Here is a 27,119-nt window from a genome sequence, read left to right on the forward strand (position 1 = left end):
TGAGATTCCACGGGGAATTCCAAGGTCTTATCTAGATGTAGGTATATTAGTCATTTTGCTCGCTAAGACTAATTGTACAGAATTCTGTCAATGAGCCTACTTGCACATCGGAATGAAAGATATTCCGTCGTTTACTTCAGCCATCTCCTCGTTTCCATTCGTTCAAAAATAATTCGAGTGATCGTTTTAATGAATTCCTCGGGGGACACCGAGCTCCGGAGCTTTAATCGTAAGAAATAAAAGCAAGCTCGACGGCGGAAAATACGGTAGGGACGATAGGTCTGTTCGTGATTCAGCTAAAAAAGTGGAGACTATTCGGTTTGCAAGTCGCAGTCGAGGTCGATGGGCCTCGACGGAAAACAATGCAGCCATCAGCTCTAGCACTTGGAGTCAGGCACGAGAGGCGCGTCGTCGGGAGGAAGTGCAGCCCGCGGTAACCGAAGTTAAAAGCGACGACGCGAGGTCCTCGTGCTACGGTGTGGAATTCAAGTCATTTCGTTCGCGTCTTGAAAACGACAGCCCTGGCTGACGACGACGACGTCCCGTAAACCTTTTACATACTCGGGTCCGGGGCCAAGTGGCCCGTTGTCGCTCGTCGAGTCCGTCGGCTGATGGAAACGCCCCGATACGCCCTGCCAGCCGGCTATTTATCCTCGAGAGATTTCCAACTGTGTAGATACCGGCGTCATTCCACGATAACAGTATTTGAAAACATACAGTAGTCACGAACGAGGATTGCGCCCACGCGGTTTTCCTGCTACTTAGGCGTGGCTCGGACCATCCCTCGACAAGGCCTCTCTGGTGGTCCCGACGGTAGGCATCGGACCATGCCACGACCATGTGCAAGTGCATACATCTCCGGCGGGTGCAGCTGGAGCTGAAGTTGGTTCGAAATACACGAGGGCAAAAGGTGGCGCAGGACGGATAGGACGGAATTAGAACACGCCGGCACGACGCGTGCATCTTCCTCTTTCTCCTCTTCTTTTCTTCTTTCGCTGACAACAAGTTATACACGGTTCCAACGAGACGCCTGTGCTTGTATAAATATCCCCGGATCAGCGACCACGTAGCAAACTCTGGGAACGACACGAGCGAGACAAAACCCGTCGATTACCCTTTAAGAAGTAATCCACGCTTCTGGTCTGGGATCTCTTACATGAATCCGGATAGGAAGTGGTCGACTCTCCTCGGGTGCATTTGGTTACCACATGGCGACGCGATGGTCGGCTAGGAGTTTTCTGTCTACACTCTCGGAGGATCTGATTACCTCACGTATACCGAGGAGAAACACACATACCGAGTGTCAGGTAGAAGAGGATCCCTTCCTACGGCTCACGGCCGCACGTCAAAAGCTCAGCACGTATAACGTCTCGCGTTATATAACCCTCGACTGAAGACGTGGAGCATTATCGAGTTTCCCTCACCTCGTCGGGTAATTCGGAACATCAAGACCCAAAACGTGCATAATTCATGCTCAAGGTACGGGCTGGGTTAATTATTTTCACTTTTCCTCACTTGGGTTCCAGGGTAATGTTCCGTCTTCGCTTGTTCGACAGATGTTTTCGGGATGCTAGGAGAACTTTGATGCAGGCAGGCGGTGTATACGGGTTGGATCAGCAATTTAACTGATGAATTTCTTGACGTTGATTAGGGTACTATCAAACGATCTTGCGCCGGGGAATCAGTTTCCAGAATCAGTTTATGGTAGTTAGCCGAGAAATAGGTGGAAGAAGAAGAAGGAACTTTGAATTGAATCGTCGGTGACTAACGAGATACAATTAGCCTCTTTTTTCCTGCCCCTCTTCCTCCCACCTCTCTCCCCCTTTCTCTCCTGCTCTCACAATTTCTACACTATTCTTCTTCTGGTTTCCTCAACTATTCCCATAAATAATCCGGCCTACAAAACAGGTAATTAGTTGAAACTCCAGCCGGTATTAATCTTGCCGCCGGTCTTGAATTAGATCGTTCTCGGTGAACGAATAATTCGTCAGAACCGAACCAGCCGGGGCTACGCAGTTTCAGCTCTGGAAGTTAGCCACATTCACCGACTTCGAAACAATAACAGCGAGAAGTAAACAAATTTAATATTCCTACCCGCGATATTAATTTCACGATTCAATCCGCCAGATCGGTGCCAAATATCCAACTGGCGATGATACCAAATATTACAGCCACCTCCGACGAGGCTGATTGTCTCTTTTTTCAATTTCTTTTAACAAAGTTGGAAGCGCACATCCTCCAATGGAAACTTATCTTTTTGTGCTAATGAAAAAAAATAAGTAACACGGTGACCTTTCATCTCTGATGATGTTGACGGTGTTGAAAGAACTTTGCGAAGCGCTCGGCCTGACTCGATTCAGTGACAAATGGGCCCCTAGAAATTGGTGAAAGGGAGGAGGAGTAGACAGCTAAAAAAGGAATAGCAGACACCTATTGCGACAGAGACGTGCCTGGCTGCGCGAACCACACGTCGGTTTTTAAATTGCTGTTCAAGCGAACCCCGGGCTAAGAGCGTAGAATGCAGGTATATATAAGGTAAGAAGAGTGAAGAGGTGTATGCACGTAAGACGGTAGCGTCGAAAAGTCATTTTAAAGCTGCTCGAAGACTTGTTTGTCGAAGGTAAGCGGCGGGTATACGAGCAAAGAATGATGGGCGCGAGGTAAGTAAAGAGTAAATAGACACGGCGTCCTCCAGGATAGTCCAGGGAATCTTCTCCATTTTTCTAATGCAAAAAGTAAACCACGCACGGTGTGCTTGCCTCTAAAATTATCAAATCTTCCCAAAGCCGGGCCGGAGCGAGTAACCAGCCGCCAGGCTTGCGGACACTGAACAGTGCATTCATCCTACACGCTTGAACTCAACATCATTGACCAGAAGCCCGGAGCTGATATTTTTTGGTTCCCTGCACTTGCATTAACATTTTCAAACTTTTTCAACTGGAAAAATCTCCGAGCTCTACAACCTCGGACGGATCAAATCCCTCCAATGCAAACTGCAGCACTGCAATGGATTCCTTGAATGCTACTTTCATTTGATTGAGCCACGTCGTCTTGGAAGCCACGGGGCGTCTGCTAACAGGCAATTAAGGAGCCTTTCCAAAGTTGTATAGCTTTGAAGCCCATCTTCATTTACCTGCAACGAGGGCGTTGTTGACGAATTGGCGTGACCGGAAGACTCCACGACTTCTCAGGTTCTTCTGCGAGACTGCAATACTGTAAGTTTGCAAGAAGGATCAACAAACCGACATATTGTCTTGAGCATTAGGTTGACAATTTTTTACCAGAGACTATCAGTTGTTTGAACAGAAAAATAGCTGACAGTTGCAGTGAAAGAGGAAACGTATCACGATCGGATCAGCCTGGTAATGGACGCTGGGGTTCGGTGGCCAAATTCGCGTCTCCTGGAAAGATAATCAGCGGTATCCCTTGGAGGATCAAGATGCGATGTGCGGCGTTTCTCGATGGGCGACCGAGGTCAAAGCACGGGGAAACGGCGAAACGTCCCTGGGAGTTCTTGGCATTGAACCGATGCGATGCGGGCATCCAGGTATCCAGTGTGCAGCAGGGTACGCGATGCCAGCTGTCGGTGAATGTGTTCAAAAGCGCCGTTTGAAGCAAGAAGGCAGGCTGCAGCAACGGCGTAGGCACCTCACGGTGTGCCGGCGGGGGGACGAGAAGCGAGAGACAGGGCATGCAGGAGGCTGAGGAGGTGGCAGTGGTAGTGGCACTGCCAATGGTAGTGGTAGTGGTAGTAATAGTGGTAATGGTAGTGGTAGTCGACTGTGGCGGTGGGGCTTCCTTTCGAGCCGAGCCCGTCGGACCTTCAGTCCCCCTCGGTGCCTCCGGACGGCGAAGATGCAACTGTGCCGGCGAGCGAGTGTACCGCCTCGTATCTAGGCCCCCACCCTCCCATCCCCGGCCCCCTCGGTACCCCCTCCCGACATTCCACACTCCGGCCTCAACACACAGTTGACGTCCCCGTCCCGTGCGATCGTAACGACGTCGTCGCGAGCCGCGAAGACCTCTTCCCGAAGGAAACCGCGTGCCAAGTTTTGGTCCCGGAAATGTGAAAACGGCAGTGATGACGGCCCGGCGATCCGAGTCCTGATCGCGCTGGTATCTCAACCGGGGCAAGTAGCTAAGTGAATTAGGTTTGCGTTTCGAGGATAATTAGAAAGTGGTACGGGTTCTCGTGTGGTGAGGTGCTGTGTCTGCAGTTGTGATTCCGGACGGACACGTCGTTTGTTGCCGAGACCCCTCCGAACCCTGGTGGTCGTTACAAAGTTCAGGACGAGAACGTGGTATGAGGAAGTCCCTCGACAGTCTCGCACTTTCAGCGATTATGGGACGGCTTGGGAGGAACTCGCAAGCGGCCACGACTACCAGGCCCATATTTAGGGTCCATTATCAAAAGCTCGTCGATGAGTTTGCCCAGCAACAAGATCAGCTCGAGTTTATGCCCGCTTTGCCCGACTACATGTCATACTGCTGCCGTCAGTGTGGGCACACTCAGAAGCTTAGAGTAAGTTTTACCATCCTCAACGTCCCAATCATAAAGCGCCGTAACGGGTTCAGACCATGGAATCTTAACGCGTTTTTCGACTCCTGACGTTAGCATAATATCTCGCGCGCCAAGTACGAAACCCTGCTGCGTTATCCATTCGCACAGAACTCTGGACCAATGCTCGTGGGTTCACTGGTTGGTTGGTTGGCACCGTGTCGAAGCGGGCTGCTCGTTGCCCACCCACGCGGCGCCCAACGTTTTCTTGTACACAGCTGAAAAGCCGAGTAATTATACTCTGCAATCCGTCCGCGATCATGCCGTACACCAGCGCACACATGGTGGTACGGTCGGCTGAAAAGTGGGCGAGAAGTGGGCGTCAGTGTCCCCAGAGAATTTCGACACTCGTGCAAATACGCGTCCTGATACGACCGAACGTATTCTAATATAATCTCAATCCAATCGTGCACCGTCTGGCATTCGCTGTACCACTAACAGAGTAGTGACGTGGCGTTTCGTAGAGGTAATATAACCGGTACAGCGTAGCACGTGTCGAGTAACATGCCATCGTCCGCCTCACTTGATCTCCAAGGGCTCATCATGCTTTCAGCGTTTCAGTTTTCCCGGTGACTCGTGCGAATTGTTCGTTTTTTCGCAACGCTGTAAATTCTATACAAGTTAAATTCTCACGGCCGATGGGAATACAGGGTTTTTCTAGCTGACTGGGGTATTCCGTGCCTCCTTGCGTACGGACGTCGTTGCGAGGAGGCGAAGGTAATTTGCTCGGGACAAGTACACGGCACAATTATGCGGACCACGCGGAACGATGCGAACCAGCTCCACAAATGACGACTCCCAAGAGATGCTGAGGGGAGAAACGAGGGTCGAGGTAGATGCCCGCCGAGATTTCTCCTCTCCAGAAGTTTGCAACCTCGTGTATTTGTGCATATGTATATCTCTGCGCACGCACGTACACAACTGGCAAGTCCTGCTTGTGTGACTTGAACGGGTTTAGCCGATCGGAATACAAAGTTCGGTTAAAAACTGTGCCTCGGAGTCACGTAGGCGTGCCTATAACATCGTCAATATGTGGCTCGTATTGAGGATAGTCAGCATCAGGCCCACGCTGTCTTGCTAACTGTTTAATAATTTTTCTTGCAAAAATGTGCTGGTGAAACTCCAGGTGTCATTTTCCCTCTGATGACCGTGCCATGGCATCTCTTGAAAATATATTTAACGCATACGTTATTGCTACGATGGGGAGAAGATCGTTGATGAAATTTATACGTGTACACATGTCGTGTTGTACAACAGGATTCAAATGATTATCTCAGACTTGTAATTGGAGTTTTGGATTAGACGAGTGAAGAGTGACAGTGTGTTCCCACAGTTGGAAGCGCCTCGTTGGCTCCGGAGATAAAAAGATAATAAGTGTGTCGGTCCAAGCGCGTTGAGAAACAACAAACCGCGCACGCGGTTGATAATTGTTATCGCAGTTGAACCGTGAACTTGTCAAGCTGGAAGTTGGGACCTGGTTCTGTTCAGCGTTTGCCATCTCGGCAATTAGAGGTAATTGCGACGTTAATAATTTATCACGCCGACGTATAATAAGAGTCCCGAGCCTTTAATCCATGAGTCTACTCACTTCGCGTGGGCTGTAAAGAATGCCAAGAGTATAGAATGGATTGATCGCCTTTTAAAGTTCGTTGAGCTTTCAGTTCTATCGAATCTTGTCAGCGTGGATTCGCTGTGGTGAGTTCACAGATCCCGCGCGGTTGATGCTCGGTCGAATTCTTAAAACGAAACGAAACGAATCGAAACGAAACGAGGAGAGAATGTCTGGCTAACAACATGTTAAAAGAGACCGGAGGGATTTATAGTCGACATAGTTGTGTACCATTGTGTGCGATGATAATGTGACATATCTCTCTCTCACTCGTGCACAAAAGCGCATTATTGCCAGGGCACTTGACGACTATAATGGAGCTGGGACCCAGGGCATAACATGAACTCCGAAACGAAGCCAAAAGTTACACCTGGTCCTGCAGGATCACGGGCTCGAGTCCTTCAACGTGCCATTATGGACCCTTGCGGGACTCAATATAACAGCGATATATAGCCGCGCAGGCTCTCCAGTACCGAAACGAGAATTATATACTTCCAAAGAATTTGCGAGATCCTCTATGTGACTGGTCGCATCTACCTGGGCATCGTCGTCCTTATTCCTGCATACATGTGCGTGCCTCGCGCATACGCACAATGGGTGACTCCGAGCTCTCGAGTTACAATAAGGGTCCTTTTTACCGACTCCCTACTGCTACCGAAAGACCCTTCCAATTCTATGGCATGTACGAGGATATAATTGACACTATCCAGCGGTTTCGAATGCCAAAGCGCTGTCGAGCTTCACCGATTGTCAAAATATCCATGATTTTTCAACCAGTCCTTCGGATCGGGGTGGAAAGTATTCACCACGTCTCGAGCTGATCGTCGTGCCTTGAACACCGTCCGTCAGCTGTGCGGTCGTTATAATTCTACTGGGGAAGTAATTGATGCACCTCGCGACTTGAGGAAATCGCAGTAGTAAATTCGTACAATTCCTGCCAAATAAAAATGCGTTGGAGTCTTTATGTTCAAAATTGTGTATAGAATGGGGCTGTTAAGTACTTCTTTACTGTTGAGATACGTGGACTTTGATACTTGGAGATGTATACGCGAACGTCGAAGTCGACCAGGGCACCCCCTTAATTAACTGCATGGCAAACTGTTTCAGGGTGACCTGCATGCGAGCTAGAATAACGGGTCGACCTCCGGCCAAGTTGCAGGTTTAATTTCATCAGTCAGAATTCCACTAATGAAACTGTAGCCTTGGCTGGTTACGCTGTGCCGGGTTTTCATTGTTTTCGGAGCTTCGTATTCGTACCGTCGTGCCATGGACATACTCACACGTGGTTGCCACTGTTGCCCTCGTCTCTCGTTCCCTCTCCTCCTCGGCTACACTTATACATACCAAGCGATCCCTGTACTTGGTTCTCACGGGGGAGTCAGGACTGCGGTATCAGGATCCGCCGCGTTGAGGATACAACCTCTTGGAAATAATAACGAGGTGCGAAAACTCGCGCGGTTGCAGGTTTTCGGTCAGACGCTTCTTTCCACTTTCGACCTTGTTAAGGAAACTTTTATTTCCACGAAACGCATTCTCAAGATGTGTTATATTCGGCTGGGAATAACGTATTTTCGTCCACCCGCGTCGATATAGGCAAGAAATGGGGGAATCCGGGAATTTAACTTCCCTCGAGCCTTTAGGGAAGGCTCTACTCCTTGCCAACGGGCTTTGCCGCATGCGCCTCGTCAAAGCTCAAAGCTTTTATTCCCCCGCTTCGAGAAAATATTTCGCTTCAAGTTTTGTCAATATACTTACTTATTCGGGAGGCAAGGCCTGACGATACGGAGTTTCGCTTGAACGAACGAGGGAAAGACCGTTTTTTCGATTGATACATAATAATAGCCACATAAATTTATTGACCTAGAATGCAAATTTGTTGCTATCAGGGCATTTTGAATATAAGTGACGAAAACGAAACTTGAACTATAATGCAAAGGTCAGATTTGCCAGATCACAAAATCGTGTTTTAGAACTTTTTGTCAAAAGTTATACTTAATTGATTAATTTCCACACCGTTGATATGACAGACAAGTTTCTGATAATATGTCGTACCTCATCGTACAAGTATAGAATCTCTGCTTAAAAACCCGTATTTTCAAATTCGTCGAATAATTAATTGTTTGCTGAAAAAATATATTCAACTTTTCGAATAAAACCTTTCAAAACGATTTTGCTGCAGGTATATTTTACAGTAGCAATCTCAAACTTGCCAATACCTTTGGTAAAATGTCTGGGTGACTTTTTTTTCATCTCAGAGTCGTCTAGAACGCCTGAAAAAGGTGTGTCTTATCGTGCGCGATTTAAATAGAAAACCGATAAGTCTATTCAGAAACGGATTTTTCTTCCTCTTTTTTTCCTCGAAACACTTTCGAGAGCGCGTGTGTACTTTCGGCGAGGAAGTAAACGAACGAAGGGAATAAGGAAGAAATCAGCCACCGCAACCCCCGAGCGCATGGTAAAAATAGGACGAATTAAATTGGATTGAGCGAATTTTATTTGCAGTAAGCAGCATCGCGTTGCACAGCCGGAGGGAAACAGAAGATTGGAAATTATCTTGCGGAGTCATTCCGGAAACGTGATGTACGAAAGACGGAAAGACGAACAAAAAAAAAAGAAAAAGAAGCGGAATCCCAGGAGTCGTCGAGGACACGGGAACCGTCCCTGTTTTCCGTTGGTCGCGTAATTTCCCAAAGGCGTGAACGGCGCCGCTCCCGGCCACTCGCCGGCTATAATTACTGATCAAAGGGCCCCTGGAAGACTTTGCTCGATACTCTGCAGGCTCGGTACTCGTGAGCACAGCGTCACTTCGATCACTGCACCATAGGCCCCGGCTCATTTACCGCACGTAAATTCTAATATCGCACGGCTCGACGCTACGTACCACCTACAAAGCTCTGATATTCTCTCAAACGATTTTCCACTCCTTCGCTTCATGCTTCCCTTCCCCTCCACTCCCTGCTCCTGCGAATCTTCCTCCGCGCGCTGTCACCGCCGGCGGAATTCCTCCGTATTCGCATTACGTAAGAGTTATTCCGGTATCACGATTGATGAATTAACGACTTGTTTCACAGCTTCGTCGATTATAATTCTCCCATCATACAGCCAACAACGAAAAGCTGCGTGCAATCATTTTTTATTATTAGTAACTGAAAAGTGATCTACAGTTGTCTACTGATTCGTTAGTTTTACAGTAATTCTCCAGAGCATCGTAGTGGGTATAAGCAAAGCCCATTAGTCTAGTTAGTAAAATGTTACAAATTTGCATATCTTCGTCTGAAATCGTGTAATAATAAAAACGATAGCAATTCTCTTTCAGATGGTGAAATTTCTGCGAGTCTGCAAAGTGTGTCACTGAACACGACTGCAGCAGCGATCGCTGTTACAAATTTCACGTTTTGTTTTGTTTTTTTTTCCTCATTTAATATCGGTCCAGTAACTATAGGATTCAGCATCGCCCGTTCGTTGCCGTTCCTCACCAATCCTTGTTAAATGAAAAATTTCTCTACGGGCCTAAGGCGTAAGATCCAGACATAAGTCGCGCTTACCCTCACGAGATTGCATCCTGCGGGACGTAATAAACAGTATCACCGTCTCCCTCTTTCTGCTCGTATCGTCTCGTTCCTCTCCAACATCCGCTCGCTACGCGGACGCATCCATATCTCTGTAGTAATGGTCAGATATTGGACGTACGTTGTAGGTGTGCGCCTGTACACGACATCCCCCCCCCCCCCCTCTGGGTTCGACGACGCTGTCGCTTTCAGCGGAGGCTCCTCTCTCCTCTCTCATCCTCCGCTCCTTTCCTCTTCTCTTCTCTCCTCTCCTCTCCTCTCCTCTCCGCGACGCCGGGTCCCAGGAACGGGAGATATGGCCGTGACCGCGTGGTATGCGAGGAATGTGGCCCGTCACGCCAGAGCTCAGCATCCGCCAGGCCGCCGTCCGTGCTCTCCAGGACCTTAGCCGGTCCGTGCCTAACCCAACCCTGCTAGCCGGCCGGCGAGTCCTCCTCTCCTCCTCTCCTCTCCTCTCTTTATCTCTCATCCCCGGCAGCCCGACGCCCAGGAACAATGCCAAAAACACCTGGTCGCGGTGCCGAACCTCCCCAAACGGAGATAATGGGATACCCGAGTGCAGCGAGAGTCTACGTGGACGGACGGACAGGTGCTCCGAGGCTATCCTCAAATCTCCCGTGGTCGCACCTTCCAAACACACGGGGATCAATCCTGCATGGAGGAAAAAGGGATGGGGAGGAGAGGTCTGATTACCAGACCCTGCAGCTCAGCCTTTTCAAGGCAGCTGGGAAAGTCTCATGTGTGGACATGCATGGGAGAAATCAATCAGGGGACGTCAACACCTGCAGCCCCATCGAGTTTACGTGTTTTCTGTGTAGATGCAGGTATCGGAAGGGTCGGTTTTAATGCACGATGTCCGAAGAGTGCACGGCGTAACTTTTCGTGTGTACCTGCAAAAGTTTGTTGCAATTGATGCAACTTTTGTCTAATTGAATTAGTAATTTGAAAGTGATGAGAAAGGAGTGCGTAAAAAACACATCAGTTTTGACCATTAGAATTTGCGCGAATGTGTAACTAATTTCTGGCAGTATTGAAAATTTCCAATATCGACGACTCAAATTATCGCAAACCAGTTTATCTTTATACAGTGAGACTCTGGACGATTGCGGCTGTTTGTTTCGAACTCTCGTATCTAGGCATCATGACCATCGCAGCTGGCAGTAATCGGTGGAAAAGCTTTTGAAGAAATAATGATCACTTTAACCACAGTGTAAGGACTGGTATCACCGTAAAAGCTGAAATGATCCGACGAAGCCCTTTTCTACGCGACATTGAACAACAGCGTTCGACCGCGTACGCGAAGAGAATATTTTCTATTGAACGATGAAATACCGGGTGAGCCAGTGAGTCGCACCCCTACAAAGCATACGTCATCCCCTAGATTCCATTCTCCGTTTCTTTGGGAACACGGCAAGACGATGCCCGTACAATTGAGACGACGACGAAGCGCCGTATCGCGACGTACGGTCACAATGTGGGGACTTGACCTGGTTTCTCTGTCTCTGCATCACGGATGTGGAGGTGGGAGTGCAGGGTGTCGGTGGTAGAAGCTCGTTGAATTTTTCCTTACCTCGTTATAACGCGGACGGTGAAAATTGCTTTGATATCTTCAGCTGTATAAGATTTCACAGACAAACGACCCGCCGTCGTCGTGACGCGGCCGCCTCGGCGTCTGGGACCGACTTCAGGTCGATGTCTTTCTCCGGATATACCGGAGAAAGTCTGCTCCGCTGCAGACGCTGCTCAAAGATCGCGGAAGCTCGAACCAGTCTTCGACGCCTCCGACCCTCCGGGGGTAGAAATCTCTTCCCGATGCCCTCCACCCATCGTCAACTCCCCCGTGACACGCGTGCCCTGCTCTTTAGCCGCGTAACAATATTTAGAGAGTTTATCGGCAGCGGCGCAACGCAGCCGCACGTATATTGTTACGGGTTGAATTAGCGCTCAGCGGAGGCAAGGGAGGGGTGATATTGCCCTGCATGTTCAACCCTCGAGGGTCGTATAAGCAGGTTAACGCGATAGTATACAGAGTACACTGGCGTATGTGCAAGCCTATTGTGTATACCCATCAACTTCGACAGCGAATTATCCCCCGTGCATTCAACAATAACGCCTCGGAATTGAGGTAAGGAAACACCGGAGTTGGCGGAAATACACGGAAAATCCACCTTGGGATTTCAAGTACTGAGAACTCGTCGGTGTGTAATTGCACAGGTCTGCTGGCAACATTTTTTTTTTTTTTTTTATCCAGTGGATGGAATGTTTTTGGGGATTCTTTTGTTTTCGAGTCTGCTGAATTCAAAAATGACTTCCATTTCTCTCCATCGCGTACAGTATTCTCGCAAAATAGAAGCTGTTTGCATAAAAAAAAGGATTTTATTACAATGAGCCAAACAATATTTCTTACAAAATTAAACAAACAATTTCTTTATGAAATATGTATTTAACATTCCGTTTTCAATCTTTTCGCCTATAAAACCCTTTCTTCTTCTCTTTGATACAACTCCGAACACGCTTCCGCTTTTCACTTTCTCTTTCCCTGTTTGTATTTATTCTCGAGTCTTACTCTGACACACATTAAACGGAAGTAAGAAATCACTTTTGCATAAGATTTTTAGAATCACGTATAGGATACCATATTTCGCATTAAACGGGAATTTCACTCTAAATGAAACTACAAAGACGAGTTGAAGAAAATATCGCTCGGTTTCGGTAAGTAAAAATCAACAAGAAATAGTATAGAAAACCTGTAAAGTTCTTTGGCTGCAGACCCGTGTCGTTAGTCGCAAAATTTTGCAACTGCTTATCCTCCTCTCTTCCTCTTTACACCGCTGATCTTTCCCTGCTTTCCTCACGCTCAACGAAGCGCTGTATAGTTATACGATTATCCGCGCAGGTATGATGTACAAGAGGCGCGTACGGGGGGGTCGGGATTCGCTGCACGTGGTCGTAATTGAAATATCTGAATCCCTCCGCGTGTCTGAGTTGACCTCAACCTCCCGAGCTGTAAAATTATCCGACCGAGCAATTCCAGGACTCGAGCTCAGCGCGCGTCAGGAACGTTAATATGTTCTCCGCCCCATACCGATCGCTGTGCACCGACCATTTCGGAAGTGCCATTATATTCCGAGCGTACCTGCGTAACGCCATCCACGAAGGGTCCATTGATTAATCAGCAATTGCAGGCAACGCCCGAATACCTAAGTTCAAACGATCCGAGTCCGATGGATCGCGGCTCATTCGTTGGCAGCGAATGTTATTCACGTCATCTTTTCCCCATCTCCCTTCTTCTTTACTCGTCACAGGCCTTACTCGAATGTTCTGTACATACATACGACATGATACAAAGCCACCGCCGTCTAGACGCGAAACGCAGTGCTGCAGGAAGAGTAATACGTGGGGACCTTTTTGTCGGTTTGTCTTTTTCAACCATCGGGAGTGGAGGGGGAGGGCGAACTTCTTCTTCAGCTACGGCATGCCGCAAACCTACATGATATAACGTACGAGAAGGCACGCGTGGGTAGATGTGCGTCCTGAATGTGTAATAGGCACTCGCGGGTCTGCATTTAGAAAAGCCCTTCCTTCATCCTAGAGTAAACATACTCGTGGATTCATACTTGCCTCCGACCCCCCCACCCACCGCCAACACCCAAGCCTCCTCCTTCCGGCAACCCTTCAAGAGCTTAAAACCACTCGCGGTAACAAGGAGGAACAACGGAAGTGATATGGACCTGCGGATGCCAGGTGTACCCTGCGAACCTGCGTACCTACATACAGATATGTAATCGGCAAAACAGCCACGAGGTGCGGCACCGGATCTCGTGGCTGACGTAGGAAGCTATTCCAGAAGTCGATCTCTACGATTTGATATTTTTTTTTAAATATCTTATAGTATATTAAAAACTGAGCAGCACGCGTTTTTTTTTCAGTTGAGAAAATTACATTTTTGATTGCACGTTATGAGACAAATATTAAAGACAAATAAAAAATATTAAATTCTTGTGGGTGAAACTGCCAAATTGCCCCTTGACATGCCTTACTTTGGGGAATGATATCACCCCCTTAAAGCGTTTAACGGCAGATAAAAACAAATACATGTCGCTTAGTTTTTAGTCTACTGTAACGTATTACAAAAGAAATCTATTCGGTGAGATCGATCTAGAACAACTTCCTTGTAAGTCCGTGATTTAGTACAGACGGTATTCCACTATAATTGGTATTCGAACCTGAATTAGAAAGAATCTCTGTAAAGAGGTACGTAATAGATTTTTTCATTTTCGAAACTTTCGCACCGTGTGCCCTTGGCTTGGATTGAATTTCTAAACACATTGCGTTCGCGTGAACGACGAACAGCCTTAATCGTAAGGTGAAGTTTGTTTGAAATGTACTGTTTTTTTTCACAGTTTCTGCACACTGGTACGAAACTAGCAAAGTTTTGATAAGTCCCTGTGGCAAATCCCGAACGAGGCTTCGGCGTCGTCGTCGTTTTTGCTGCACGTATACTGGCCGCAAATTAACATTTCTTAAATTACGAATGGAAATGTATTCTTAGTCACAGGGGAAACTAATTTTATATGCAATATGAAAGGAAATTATGGTAATTTAAGCTTTCGAAGAAATTTACGTTTAAACACTGCTGTATAATACTCGATGACGACGTAACGATGTAACGTGGCTAAAAGTATAATGCGAATGAAATTTTAGCACATTATATTGCACTTGGAAAAGTTACACAACTAGAAGATTTATTTTTGATTTTCTAATTCGAAAGAAAAATATACTTAAAATAATTTCAACTAATTTTTACATTCATTCGGAAACTGGTGCAGTTATCAATCGGATAAAATTACACGTTGCAGAAGCAAAGGCTCCCAAAGTTAACGTGAACGTCTCAGACTCACGTCGAAACGTTCGCCAAAGAGAAGCTCGAAATTGCAGCTGCGTACGAAGTTTGCTTGCTATACTTGTAAGACTTGCCTGCAGGCGCAGCTAATAAGGCTAATTAGGCTCCCTCATCTTTCCACATAAATATTTACTCGATAGTTTCCGCGCGAGATATTGAGCTGGTTTTTTTTTCTGAAGACACTTAATTCGCGTTGCTTGCACGCGAGACAAAGTTGTCATTTGTTGCTGTGTAAAATCCTTTTTCAGGAATATATTCAGGCGTAACGCGCATTTCCACTGATTTTCGATGCCCAAGAATTTCCCGGCCAAGGTTGAGGCAGGTGTCTAGAATTAGAGATTTTTCAGGCAAGCGTAGGTACGCTTTTCGCTGCAGAAGACCCTGCAGGCTCCGCAGGTGCAACGTTAAGGCCTTCCTTTTAATCGAGTTGTACTTCATTGGTCCCTCCACGCATACTGAGAAAGACGTTTGTCGATAAAATTCGCTTCGTCCCGTTTAAAACTTGTTAGTCTAATAACAGAATAAACTTCGCTGTTTTCAGGCCGAGGAACTGAATACTATTGTCGGAAATGCATTTCGTATGGCGTACGCGGCGCAACTACAGAGACAACCGGTCCTCCAGGAGGTGATCTCGCCCCAGCCAACTCCTGCCCGTCGCAAGGATCGACCGGAACGAACGATAAACTTGGTGAGGATGATAAACATCTTATAACAACATTCCCTGACTCCCTTTTATTTTCAATCCAATCGATTTGTCGCTCAACGAAGTCGAAGAATGTTTTGAAAGTCATAACTCAGGCAGTTCGCCGTCACTCTCGAACGTTTTCTCGTCATTTTAACGAGACAAGGCTTGAGCTTGATAAAATACGATGACCACATGCGGCGAAAAAGTGACCCATTTCACGTGACTGCACGCCTAACTCTTATATACTCGCGTCACTCCAATTACAGAGCTAATATCGCCTCCTCTTCTCTCTCCCTCTCTCTCTCTCTCTTTCTCTCTCACTCTTCTAGACCAAACAGTCGACGCGGGGCGGCGACTCGAACGAGAAAAGCACGATTTTCTGGCCCCAGAGTGTATTGGCACCGACGCCACGTGGCGGTGGTGCTCCACCCTCGACAGCGGAGATGAACGTCCAGCTCGGTAGCGCCGGTTCTCCCACGTTGCGCTTGTCTACCGTCAAGGTGAGACTATATTGCTTGGTGTCGTCTGCGGGTTTTCTTTCAAGTTACCCGCGACGTTTTGAAATACCTATAAAAAAAAAGTATTCGAGTGCAGATGCCGAAACCCCAAAACCTTGCATTTCATCCCTCACCCCCAGACGCCGAATTCGATCCCCGGACTGAGACCGTCGCACAACTTCAACAACGTCCTGGGACCGATAACGAACGAGGATGGACCGAAGAGTATCTCGCAGCAGAGCACGCCGAGCAGCGACGAGAGCAACTCGCCAACCGAGCTCAACTCTTACAAGAGATTAACGGACAAACCGCCCCTGATAAAACGGCTTACAATGGGCCTCGCCGGAGGACGCGACGTCCTCGGTACCAACGGCGAGGACGACAGCTGCCCCCTGGTAAGTGCCGGCAGCACGCCCACCAGTCCCAGCAACAGACCCCGGTCCGGAGGATACGTCAACGAGGCGATCATCGACTCGGAGGGAACCAGGACAAGCTACAACAAGATCACCTGCGCCGCCGAGAACCTCGACAACACGATCAACTCGTCGATAACCGCGAAGAACTTCAACGCCGAAAACAACAGGTTAGGTATTATTTAATTGTTAATAACATCGGTCTATGCAGGGTTTTGGATGTCAAATTTTCCTTTCTTCCACGCAACTAGAAAAAAAAAAATAGTTTTACTTAGATAAAGTTTGCATTTGTAGAAACCGGAAAGATATTTCGGAATTTAAGAAAAATGACCTGGTTTCTTAATCATTTGTTGTTACTCACGATTAAACAAACTTCAGTTTCGCATTTAAATCACTTTTGTTCAAAAATAATATTTTTTCAGTTGTTTGTCAGATGAATAATTGAAACCATAGATTTTCATCAAGTTTGAGATAACGCACTCTGCAAAATCAAACTTTTTCGAAAAATAGTAATTTTCATCTGTTTAATATCACTCATCATATGATCATTATTATGTACACAAATCCAAGGTACTTCTCCCAAGACCTAAAGAAGTAAACTTTAAGGGGGGTGTATATATTTTTTCATTGTTTTAATGCATGACAAATAAAAAAATACTCAACTGAACCCAGGCGCAAAAGTACATTGTCTTCTTCTTCTTATTTTTTTCAAGCAGTGCAATTGTGGCAATTTTTCTCAGAGAAATTTGAAAATGAACCCTGGTTCCTATTTCGGATTACGATTTTTCCAGGATAAGTCACAACTCGCCGAATTCCGTGTCCGAAACGGAGTTCAAGTCGAAACGGAGATCGCAGATCAGCACCTCCGGGAGCTCCGTCCCACCCGACGGCAGCACCCACGGATCGACGCCCACCCAGACGCCGACCCCGACGCCTCCGCCGCTGCCTGAACGGACGGACAGCTTGAATAATCGTACAGAGGAGAGCGAGCTCAGGAAGGCTCCGTGGTTTCAAGCCGGCATTCCGAGGTACGATTAGTGGTAACTTATTATCGAGGTCCGTGGACTTCCGCCGTTTCATAACGGGAACCGGGTTCTCCCGATATTCGCCGGCGCTGCCGAACCTCTGTGAAAAAGACCTGCCTTATTATTTGTAAGAGAGAAACGTGACCCGGATTCGCTCCTGGTTATTCAAGTGGAGAATACGAAAGAATTAAGGAGTTATACGCAGTCAGGAGGCCGCGGGAAAGCGATTTTTCAAGGATTTTTCGTGGAGAGACGTTTCAATTTATTTATATAAAATTAATTTATACAAACATTGGGGTATACTTCATTCTGATCATTTTTAGTCGTGAAAATAATAAAAAGATAAGAAAAATAATGATTTTTAAAGCTGGTATGACCAGAATTGAGACTGATCGGTTCAGTTGTTTCTGAGAAATCTTGCTCACCGTCTTTGAAACCATTGTTTTAAGAAAAACGCGTTCAAAGTTTTAAAAGCACCTTCAAACGCTCCGGGGCGTTTTTGCAAATGTGCGCGTAACATGGAGAATATTTGTCGGATCGACATGAAATTTTCTGTGTATACATTTTAATATGTGTACATTACAAAAATGAAATTAAATTTGGAGAAATGTTAACCCCCTTTAACCCCCTTCAACCCCCTGATGTGCACGAATCGTAAATGAAGTTTGAGTCCGGAGTTTTTCTTTGCAGAGAAATAACCCTGGAAGTTCTCAGCCAAGAACCGGAAGGCGCTTTCATGGTACGCGAGAGTACGAGCAAACCAGGATGTTATGCGTTGTCCCTGAGAGTACCGCGAGAGTTTCAACCGAGCGGTATCGCTCATTACCTAATCATGCGAACGAACAAAGGCTACAAAATCAAGGTACTTGTTCAACGATCGATGATGTACTACGTTACACCTGCATACTAGGTCGCTTTGTCATTATATTGTGTGTGTGTGTGTGTGTGTGTGTGTGTGTACGACCGTTTTTTATTACTTGTTTCCTTTTCGCAGGGCTTTACAAAAGAATTCACGACGCTAACGGCACTGATAACGCATCATTCGGTGATGCCCGAACTTCTGCCCTGCCCCTTGTCCCTTAGCCGATACAATCCGAGCTTCGTCAAGAGCGATTCGAACAAGGATTTCGCAGACATTGATTCTGACCCGGATTACAACACTTTGGCAGACTTCCGGAAGATGATGGCAGACTTGAACGTCTAATTTGAGAGGCGCGAGACTGTAACGATTATCTTGATCCAGATTCCAGATGCGTGATAGATGTGCGGATCGTCCTTTGCTACCAAAAAGTAAAGGCGAAATTTTACAAGACGCAAATTAATTGGTCTCGGAGTTCGCTGACCAATAATTAGTGGTACGAAAAGACGTTGGAAATTAAAAACCCAGTGATGCCGTGAGAGTTCGTTAATTGATTAACGCGCCAACGACTCTTGTTATATCCACAAATAGTCTGAATTCAAATTGAGGATAATCGTAGAAGTTGGCTATTGTGTTGAGCCGATTGTTTGAAACCCGAACTGAATCTTCGATAAAATTTCTCGACTCACGAAATATTTGATACCCGTACTTGCAGGCCCGATGTTTATTATGCAGATCAACCGAATTTTGTAAAGGTGAATCAGAACGCTGTTACAAGTTATCAAATGATGTGGAAGAACGTTCATTCACAAAAGTATTCGCATCCTTGCTGAAGAATGATCACTACTTGAAATATTTTTCATCCCTAACAAAGATTCTATCGATTCTATCTCGAATTTGATATTATAATAATCTCAAGATACAGCTCGCCTGTTAAATTTTCGGTACTTACGAATTCGGCTACCTTTACCGAAACGATAGAAGATTCAAGAGAGAGTTGAAAATTTATACGATTTATACCAGGCCACTTTATTAACTATACTGCAGACACCAGCTCCTCCTCCTCCTCCTCCTCCTCAACCTACTCCTCCTTGGTAGCATGTTGTCAAGTTGATGTAAATGTGTTTATATGTATATATAAAATATGAATAATTATTGTTAAACTAATGCCAAGATTCATATTTAATAATAATAATAATAATAATAATAATAATAATAATAATAATAATATCATCAATGATAATATGAAATCACCACACGAAGGAGAAAAAGGAAGATAAAAAAAATTATTAATCGCGCAGCTGCGAGAGCAACCTAGTCTTGTATAGAAAGAAAATGGGGGCAGACACTAAAAATAAGTTTAAAATATATACATATATATATTATATATATGAATATAAGATGAAAACGAAAAGTAAATACCGCTTTAATCGCGTAGATAAATAAAACGGAGCCACTATATAATATATATTATTATATATATCAAGATATATAATGCCTACTTTCGAACAATCGGGTTTACAAGGCGGATTCGCGTTCGATCCTAAAACCCCGGCGATTGAATTTGACGTGTTGAAACGTTATTCAATCCAGTTCTACGGCAGTTTATTATCAATTCACGTGCACTCATCTATAAGAAGAATAGATACAATAGTACATACAAATTTCACTAAACACACGCAGTAAAAGTGCTAAAATAAACGTTAAAAAAAAAAAGAAGCAAAAATAAACTGCTGTGAGATAAGAGCTGAACGAACAATGTTAACCATTGCTTGGGGTTCGTCATACTGTAAGGATAATAATAATTATATAAATTCGTTGTATGATGGAACAATAAAATTATTTATTACAAATAAATGAATAAAATGCGGAAAAAGATTTCAAGCAGGAAACGAGGAAACATGTCCATCTAGATGACTTTAAAATCCTTTGACACGATTCCACAGTAAAACTCGTATCGCTGCAAAACGATCGGGTGAAAACGCTTCGTATTGATAAATTTTCGTAGATTTATTGGAGAGAAAATAACCTTTATTAACTATAGTTTTCATATTTATTCATCTTCACGAACAACATGTCTTGATCTTTCAGACACGAATGGCACTGCGCCCGGTTTAGAGTGAGCCCGTCTGTTGCTTTCCCTGGAAAAATAAATCAAAAATCTTTAATTTACGTTCAAAACGAGGCAATAATATCCGCGATATCAAAAACTGACGATTTTCTCTATAATCTCATTTTTTGAAAAACAAATAACTACTGCCAAATACTTACTTCCGCTTAACTTTCTCTCGTACTGTACGAAGCTCAGCCTGAGCGTTATATATGTGCTTGGGTACGTGTCTTTTACGAGCGATTTTCCGAACTTGCGGGTGACTGGCAAACTTGTCTTTCAAAGCTGCGCTGTAATTGAGGGCTGCTTTCTCTCTTGGCTTCAACTGGTGAACGCAAAGTGCAAAATTAAACAATCAGTGCAAGTAACGCTAGAGGGGAAAACGTAGAAAAAAGACTAACCACTCCAAGCTTTTCGGAAGCTCTAGACTTCCAAATTCTGATGTTCATCTCGTCACTACCGCACAAAATGTACTTGTCGTCTAGTGACCACCCGACACAAGTAAGCCTTTGCATACGTTTAGTGTGATAAACATCTCGCGAATGACCTTTAGCCACATCGAAAATTCGGATCGATTTATCGTATCCTCCAGAGACAAATTCCTTGCCCGTCGGGGCGTAATCTACATCTACAACTGCACCAACGTGATCCATGTGCACGTTCACAGGAGACTTCAATTTTCGCGTATCAAACGTGTAGAGGCTGAGCGAGAAAAAAAATTAAATTGTAAAAACTGGGATGCCCCGATTTATAGCCTCGAAATTTTATGTAAAAAATGAGTTTTACTTATAATCCTCACTGGCGCAGGTAAAAACAAAAGCCTCCATCGGATTCCACGATATCTTATTGTTTCTTAGCTTCATGACTACTTTTCGCAGTGGACCAGATTCCCTCGTATCATATAAAATTGTGCTTCTGTCACTGGCACAGGCAACTGCAATAATAAATATAATGAGATTATACTGTAAATATGCCCAGATCTTAGTATAAAAATAGGATACAATCATACGTCATTTACCTAACAAGTTCGTTTGGATAGGATTGAATTTAACATCGTGTAAACTGTCCACACCCCACTTCAAAGTCCGCACAGGTTCATTTCTGGTCTCTTCCCAGATTTGACATACCTCGCCACAGGTCGCAAACACAGGGTCTTTTCGATGATGACTCAAGCCCGTTAGGACAGTCTGCAAGTTGACAGTAAAACACCAAGTTGATTTAGCAGCTCTTTTTATTTATCGACACCATAACTTGCGTTTGAATATCCCGCCTAAACTCCATACTCGTCAAACTCGGTGTAGATAGCGCCAATGTTCTAGTATTTTTTTTGCGAGCGTAAAATCAAATAATATATTTGTGCCAAAACTGTCAAATAATTTTCGCGACAGTATATCTGTGCAATAATCAAAATATATTTGTTTTCCACAATTGACCCATGCTTAAAATTGTCTATTACGAAGAGAAATGAGCTACTTGACAAATAAATTCATTAAAGTAAGTGTTATTTAATTATGAAAAGTAAAGTTTTATAACTCAATTTTTCAGCCTCTGTAAAACAAGTAACTGTGGCCTCAACTACGCGAGGGTCCCAGTGAAGACCCCTATTGACAGATAACCTTCCATAAATAGCAGGTCCGTTCAGGTCACGGTCTTCTACAAAATTCTCAGCACTCAGTCTCTAAAACTCATCGGCATACAGAATGGACCGCGCGTTCCCTGCCTGAGCAAGCGAGATAAAGCATTGCAGTGTCAATCGCTGTCTCTTTCCAAGACCGCTATTGATTGAATATCCCACCGCGTAGCTGAAACAAGAACACGAATAGGCCCGTACTGCTGTCCGTCTCTTTCCATTCGGCGGACACGTTTTTGGCCCGCTCTCGCAGTCCATTCTTTATGTCGATGCTAAAGCCGTGACCTAAAAATGTGCCAGGTGGCGCTGGTGAGGGGGAGGCTGGCTTTTATATATGCCTCTTTGTTGCACACCCTGCACACTCCGGCTACCGAAATTGCAGCGTTATCAACACGGTTACGCCGCGTTCCATGGCAAAAAGATTAGAGTTGATAGAAGTGCCCGCATCTGTGTAGAAGACAGTGGTTCTAGTTCACTAATTTTGATAAGCCAGTTTTCCAAGTTCTTTACCAAGCACTGTTACTTTTCTATCTTAAAATTACTCAACTCCATCAAGATGGTAGAAAAGAACCTTGGCAGACCATTTGATGCTTGTAAGAGATTCAACTGTATTCCTTTCTGGGTGTGAAACTTGTTCAAAGTAGTAAAAATTGAAGTAAGCTAATAACTTTTTACTATTCCAGCCTTGATCAAGCACATCAATTTAAATGTACCAGCCATAAATACGAGAGTTAGATATATCATTGAAAAGGCGACTAGTATTACCAAATGCAACCGTGTAGCATGGCTGATCAAAGCAGTAACATGCATAGATCTGACGACACTGGGTGGTGATGACACTTTTGCAAGTGTTGAAAGACTCACTAAGAAGGTGACATTAAATGCAGACTGTTTGGATGGACGTGATCTAACAATTTCAATATTTTCAGGCTGTTAAGCCTATCGTATTACCATTTGAATGGGAAGGCTCTCTGTCTACTGCAGCAGTTTGTGTATATCCTGCGCGTGTCGCCGATGTTGTGCAAACATTGAAAAACCTTAATGCCACGGGAAAAGTCAACGTGGCTAGCGGTAAGAAATGTCTGACTCAAAATTTCACATAAAAACAACAACGATGAGTTTACAAATGTCCAATGATGTGCACAGTTGCTACCGGATTCCCAAGCGGTCAATATCCGTTGCAAACCCGGATGGATGAAATTTCGCTCGCAGTTTCGAACGGAGCTACAGAAATAGATATTGTCATAAATCGAACGCTAGCGTTAACTCATCAGTGGGAAAAACTATACAATGAGATTAAATTAATGAAGCAAGCCTGTGGAAAAGCAAAAATGAAGACTATTTTAGCAACTGGTGAACTTTTTGACCTCAAAGATGTGTATAGAGCATCAATAATCGCAGCGATGGCTGGATCAGATTTTATAAAAACTTCTACCGGAAAAGAAACGGTAAATGCTACCTTACCTGTTGGGATTGTCATGTGCAGAGCTATTCGGGACTACCATAACTTGACTGGTTACAAGGTACGGGCAATAAGTTAGTAATTTCGTTCAAAATACTTTTGGTAACACTTGCGTATTTTCAGGTCGGATTTAAACCAGCTGGAGGTATAAAAACTTGGGGAGAAGCGCTGCAGTGGCTGGTATTGATCAAGGAAGAACTGAGCGATGTATGGCTCCATAATAGCCTGTTCAGAATCGGCGCTTCGAGTGTGCTAGGTGACATCACTAGCGAGATTAATAGGTCTTTGGATGAAGTTAAAGAGGCTGAAGTACCTACTTTATACGAGCATGAGAACTTTGATGATTCAGACAAATAAAAGTATCTTCAAAAACTTGCGTTAATTTTGTTTAATAATTTAAGAGGATTTTACAGATACGAACTCACCTTACTAACAATGGTGTTAATAGGATCCTCCTGTTCTCCCGTTATTGAACTTTCTGCCTTCCAGGTCTTTATAGTTTTGTCATCGCCGATACTCAGAAAGCTTTCCCCATTCGATGAAAACGCAATGCCCCGAACTATACCGTCGTGAGCCAGAAACGAGCGCTCGCATACGCGTTGCGATAAATTCCACACTTTAATCTCTCCATCAAATGCTCCGCTCAAAAGCATCGATAACTTTAGAGGGTGCTTGGAAAGACAAGACACACTGTCTTTGTGGCCATCCAAACTCCCTATGAATGGCTTGGCGAATACTCTCTCTAGCTTGACTGCATTTAAAGCCCTTGTATACTCTCTCGCAGCCTCAAACGGATGCAGGGATGGATCGTAGTTTCTGGGAACTAGAAGAAATCAAGTATTTTAGTAAATATGTATGAAAAATGAAAGAAAAAAGATTAATTTTCTTTTTTGTCGGTTTCGCTGCAAATCCAGTGTACACAATACGGTTTATAGGTTAGAAAAACTAGGTAGAAATACGTGCAATACCTTTATGAATATCTCGTTTGGTTTCTCTCAGATATTCATCAGGATTTCTGCAGAGCACCTTGACTTTCATTTTGGTACAGGACCAGCCCTCTGTCGTAAATTATCCAATATGTAAGTCGATTGATAATTACGAAACATGTGAGAAAAACGCACTATGAAATCTAAGGGCTACTGTGCCATGTGTATGAATCTGTATGAACTATGTTTGAAAATGGAGTAACCTAGGATTGGTCGGATCTAACGGAACACACTAATGATATCGCTTTATTAGCTAAAAACTCCGCCGAACAAGAAAATTAAATGCAACATGGCTCTGGTTTGTAGATGGGGGCGTCAGCTGTGTTATAACCTCAAAAACTGACGGCTGTCAAACGCTTACTATCAACAAACAGAGTGATTGAGGTTTAAAAATAATAATGACGAACGAGAGCGGAGAAAAAATGCTGGACCTTCGAAAATCTGAAGAGGAAGCTAAGGCGACAGCGACGAAACACATAATAAATATGCTCCAGCGTCCTGGTCAGCTGGAAAAAGTAGAACATTACAAGCGTAGGATCAGTCGGAAAAAAGCTTCGATTGAAACGAAGTTGAAAACTGCGATGCAAAGTCAATTGGACGGGGTGAGAGTCGGTTTCAATCAGCTTCAAGAGTCGCTGGAAAGTATCTCCTTGATTAAACAAGAACTGGACCTGATCGGCGAGTCATTTGGCTCCGCTCCTGAGCTGAACAACACTCTGCAGGCTGTTCAAGATGAGAACATGCGACACTCGCAGTACGTCACCGCTAAAGAAAACCTGAAACACATATTCACCGTTCCAGAAAGCGTTGAGAAGACGAAGCAATGGATAAACGAAGGAAAACTTTTACACGCCCATCAGAGTTTGATGGATTTGGAGAATTCGAGGGACGACTTGCTGTACGAACTGCACAAGCTGCCCAATCAATCACCCGCCGATAAAGTCATGCTGAAAGCGTACTTTGAAGATGTAGAAACTTTGTCGCAGTTAATGGAAAAGCAAATTAAATTGGTTGTTGGTCGCACTTTAAACACTGTCAGAAAAGAACCAACCATCATTGTTACGGCGCTGAGGATAATTGAACGAGAAGAGAAGGCGGATCAGTTTGCAATTCAAAGGCATAAGCAGAGCGGATTCATGCCTCCGGGAAGACCGAAGAATTGGAAAAAGATGGCAATTGAAGTATTGGAGAAATCTGTGGCCAACAGAGTCGAGGGAACTCATGTAGATGAACGAGCAGACAATAAAATGTGGCTGGCAAGGTATCTGGAATTGGCGCGTCTCCTCATCCTCGAAGACCTAAGGGTGGTAAAAACACTGTGCGGACCTTGCTTTCCACCCTCTTACAACATAGTCAGGAAGTTTGTAGAGATGTACCATAACAGTCTATCTCAACACTTGAAAGACATAATAGCGAATGGCCTAGAGGGTAACGAATACGTATCTCTGCTTGCCTGGATAATGAACACTTATACAGGTGTAGAACTAATGCAACACCCGGAGCTAAACATCGACACCAGTGATATAGGACCTTTGCTGAGCAACGAGGTCCTGGAGGAACTGCAGGATCAATACTTGAAGAACATGCAACAGAACTATGAAGAATGGATGAAGAAGACATTGGAAACTGAAAAGGTTGACTGGTGGAGCGGAGTACTGCCAGAAGGTAGTACGCAAGAAACCTATTACCACACGGCAGCACCGGTAATCATATTTCAAATGGTGGATCAGAATCTCCAAGTAACGAAAACGATCAGCAATCAACTAACTGCTAGAGCGCTTGTCCTTTGTATAGACCAAGTTGTGAGATACTGTGCGGCGTATCGTCAGGCCATACTTGAGTTCAAAAGCAAACATTTCGAGGATCGGAGCAGAGTTCCTTACTTCACTCACCACATGATCACCATTGTAAACAATTGCCTTCAGTTTATTGAACTCGCTCAGCAAATGAAACAACTTTACTGGGTTTCCAATGCCAGCGGTGATGCTGCTGTCAAGTTTGAGGCTCTCCTGGCCAATTACCAACAGCTGAGAGATGAAGCGGCGACCATTTTATTGGAGGAGTCGTTCCTAGACTTGGAACTCCACTTCCAAGATCTCCTCACCCCAAAATGGCTCTCCTCGCCGATACCCGTAGAAACGATCTGCGTAACCTTGGAGGACTATTTTCAGGACTATAATCACCTTAGAGTAAAGAATTTTGAATATGTCATTACAGAGGCTCAAAATCTGATAGCTAAACGATATATAGCAGCTATGCTGCAGCGAAAGATATCGCTAAAGACGTACGACGAATGTCTCACTTGCACATCAAAAATTATGACAGAGGCTGATAAGATAAAGAATTTTTTCGTCAGAATTGCACCCAAAGTGGGCAACTTTGATTCGCCTTTCGAAGTAATAAAAAGACTGGCCGAAGTACTGCGTTGCGAGGATTCTGAAATTTTATCTTTGGATCTACATTCACTCGTTGAAAAATACCCTGACATGACCGAAGATCATCTCGTACGATTGTTGAGTCTCCGAGGAGACATACCGAGAGCTACAGCTAGGGAAAAAGTAGCGTACATATACGAAGCTCAACGTAATCGAACAGCTCCACAGCCCATGCCTAATAGTATATTTAAGCAAATTGTCATCCAGGATAGTTTCTTAAATTGGAAACCCTGAGTACTGTAAATAAATAATTTTTCGTCTTGTATAGAAATTTGTCTAGTTATTAAAAATGGGAAAGTTTTTTCGGTTCACTTCTATATCCCACTCCACAGAGCTAGCTGTACGGGCATTTCTGTCAGAAATTGTGCTCTGCATGTT

The 27,119-nt window shown here is 44.7% G+C and overlaps 4 protein-coding genes across 12 annotated transcripts in view; 3 read left to right on the plus strand and 1 right to left on the minus strand.

The window, feature by feature from the left end:
* The window catches only part of LOC124301395 (tensin-3-like), a 135,372-nt gene extending 115,513 nt beyond the window's left edge, over window positions 1-19,859 (plus strand). For 8 of the 9 annotated variants that reach the window (XM_046756395.1, XM_046756386.1, XM_046756376.1 and 5 more), the window contains 6 exons: window positions 15,181-15,327; window positions 15,654-15,824; window positions 15,962-16,404; window positions 17,026-17,262; window positions 17,950-18,121; window positions 18,254-19,859. In XM_046756395.1, the coding sequence (XP_046612351.1) occupies window positions 15,181-15,327; window positions 15,654-15,824; window positions 15,962-16,404; window positions 17,026-17,262; window positions 17,950-18,121; window positions 18,254-18,463 (1,380 nt within the window). In that variant the 3' untranslated portion in view covers window positions 18,464-19,859. Of the gene's footprint in view, window positions 1-3,831; window positions 4,523-15,180; window positions 15,328-15,653; window positions 15,825-15,961; window positions 16,405-17,025; window positions 17,263-17,949; window positions 18,122-18,253 lie in introns of those variants that run through there. The other variant, XM_046756429.1, reaches the window with a different exon arrangement.
* A 250-nt stretch (window positions 19,860-20,109) lies between these two features.
* On the minus strand, window positions 20,110-24,486 carry LOC124301450 (DDB1- and CUL4-associated factor 13). Its single transcript, XM_046756523.1, has 7 exons — window positions 24,289-24,486; window positions 23,746-24,143; window positions 21,247-21,415; window positions 21,015-21,162; window positions 20,630-20,930; window positions 20,390-20,553; window positions 20,110-20,259 (listed from the first exon to the last, which is right to left on the minus strand). The coding sequence occupies exons 1-7, from the start codon at window positions 24,356-24,358 to the stop codon at window positions 20,172-20,174; spliced, it is 1,338 nt and encodes a 445-aa protein (XP_046612479.1). The 5' UTR covers window positions 24,359-24,486; the 3' UTR covers window positions 20,110-20,171.
* Window positions 22,033-23,696, plus strand: LOC124301461 (deoxyribose-phosphate aldolase). Its single transcript, XM_046756550.1, has 5 exons — window positions 22,033-22,451; window positions 22,542-22,729; window positions 22,788-22,929; window positions 23,005-23,381; window positions 23,444-23,696. Exons 1-5 carry the CDS (start codon window positions 22,193-22,195, stop codon window positions 23,675-23,677), a joined length of 1,200 nt encoding a protein of 399 aa, XP_046612506.1. The 5' UTR covers window positions 22,033-22,192; the 3' UTR covers window positions 23,678-23,696.
* Window positions 24,487-24,618: 132 nt separating the features above from the next.
* Window positions 24,619-27,012, plus strand: LOC124301390 (exocyst complex component 3). The gene has a single exon (XM_046756353.1). The coding sequence runs from the start codon at window positions 24,705-24,707 to the stop codon at window positions 26,973-26,975; it is 2,271 nt and encodes a 756-aa protein (XP_046612309.1). The 5' UTR covers window positions 24,619-24,704; the 3' UTR covers window positions 26,976-27,012.
* Window positions 27,013-27,119: the final 107 nt, after the last annotated feature.

The sequence above is a fragment of the Neodiprion virginianus genome, chromosome 1 (assembly GCF_021901495.1).
Source record: "Neodiprion virginianus isolate iyNeoVirg1 chromosome 1, iyNeoVirg1.1, whole genome shotgun sequence".
In the NCBI taxonomy this organism is placed as follows: Eukaryota; Metazoa; Arthropoda; class Insecta; order Hymenoptera; family Diprionidae; genus Neodiprion; species Neodiprion virginianus.

Bases quoted from the DNA above. Each gene is read 5' to 3' on its own strand.
- LOC124301461 (XM_046756550.1), top strand. From the start codon at position 22,193: ATGCCTCTTTGTTGCACACCCTGCACACTCCGGCTACCGAAATTGCAG. The intron at 22,452-22,541 runs GTAAGAGATTCA...TTACTATTCCAG, and splicing joins TGGCAGACCATTTGATGCTT to CCTTGATCAAGCACATCAAT. The intron at 22,730-22,787 runs GTGACATTAAAT...CAATATTTTCAG, and splicing joins TTGAAAGACTCACTAAGAAG to GCTGTTAAGCCTATCGTATT.
- LOC124301450 (XM_046756523.1), bottom strand. From the start codon at position 24,358: ATGAAAGTCAAGGTGCTCTGCAGAAATCCTGATGAATATCTGAGAGAA. The intron at 20,554-20,629 runs GTTAGTCTTTTT...TGCGTTCACCAG, and splicing joins CTTCCGAAAAGCTTGGAGTG to TTGAAGCCAAGAGAGAAAGC. The intron at 20,260-20,389 runs GTAAGTATTTGG...TTATTTTTCCAG, and splicing joins CGAGAGAAAGTTAAGCGGAA to GGAAAGCAACAGACGGGCTC.
- LOC124301390 (XM_046756353.1), top strand. From the start codon at position 24,705: ATGACGAACGAGAGCGGAGAAAAAATGCTGGACCTTCGAAAATCTGAA.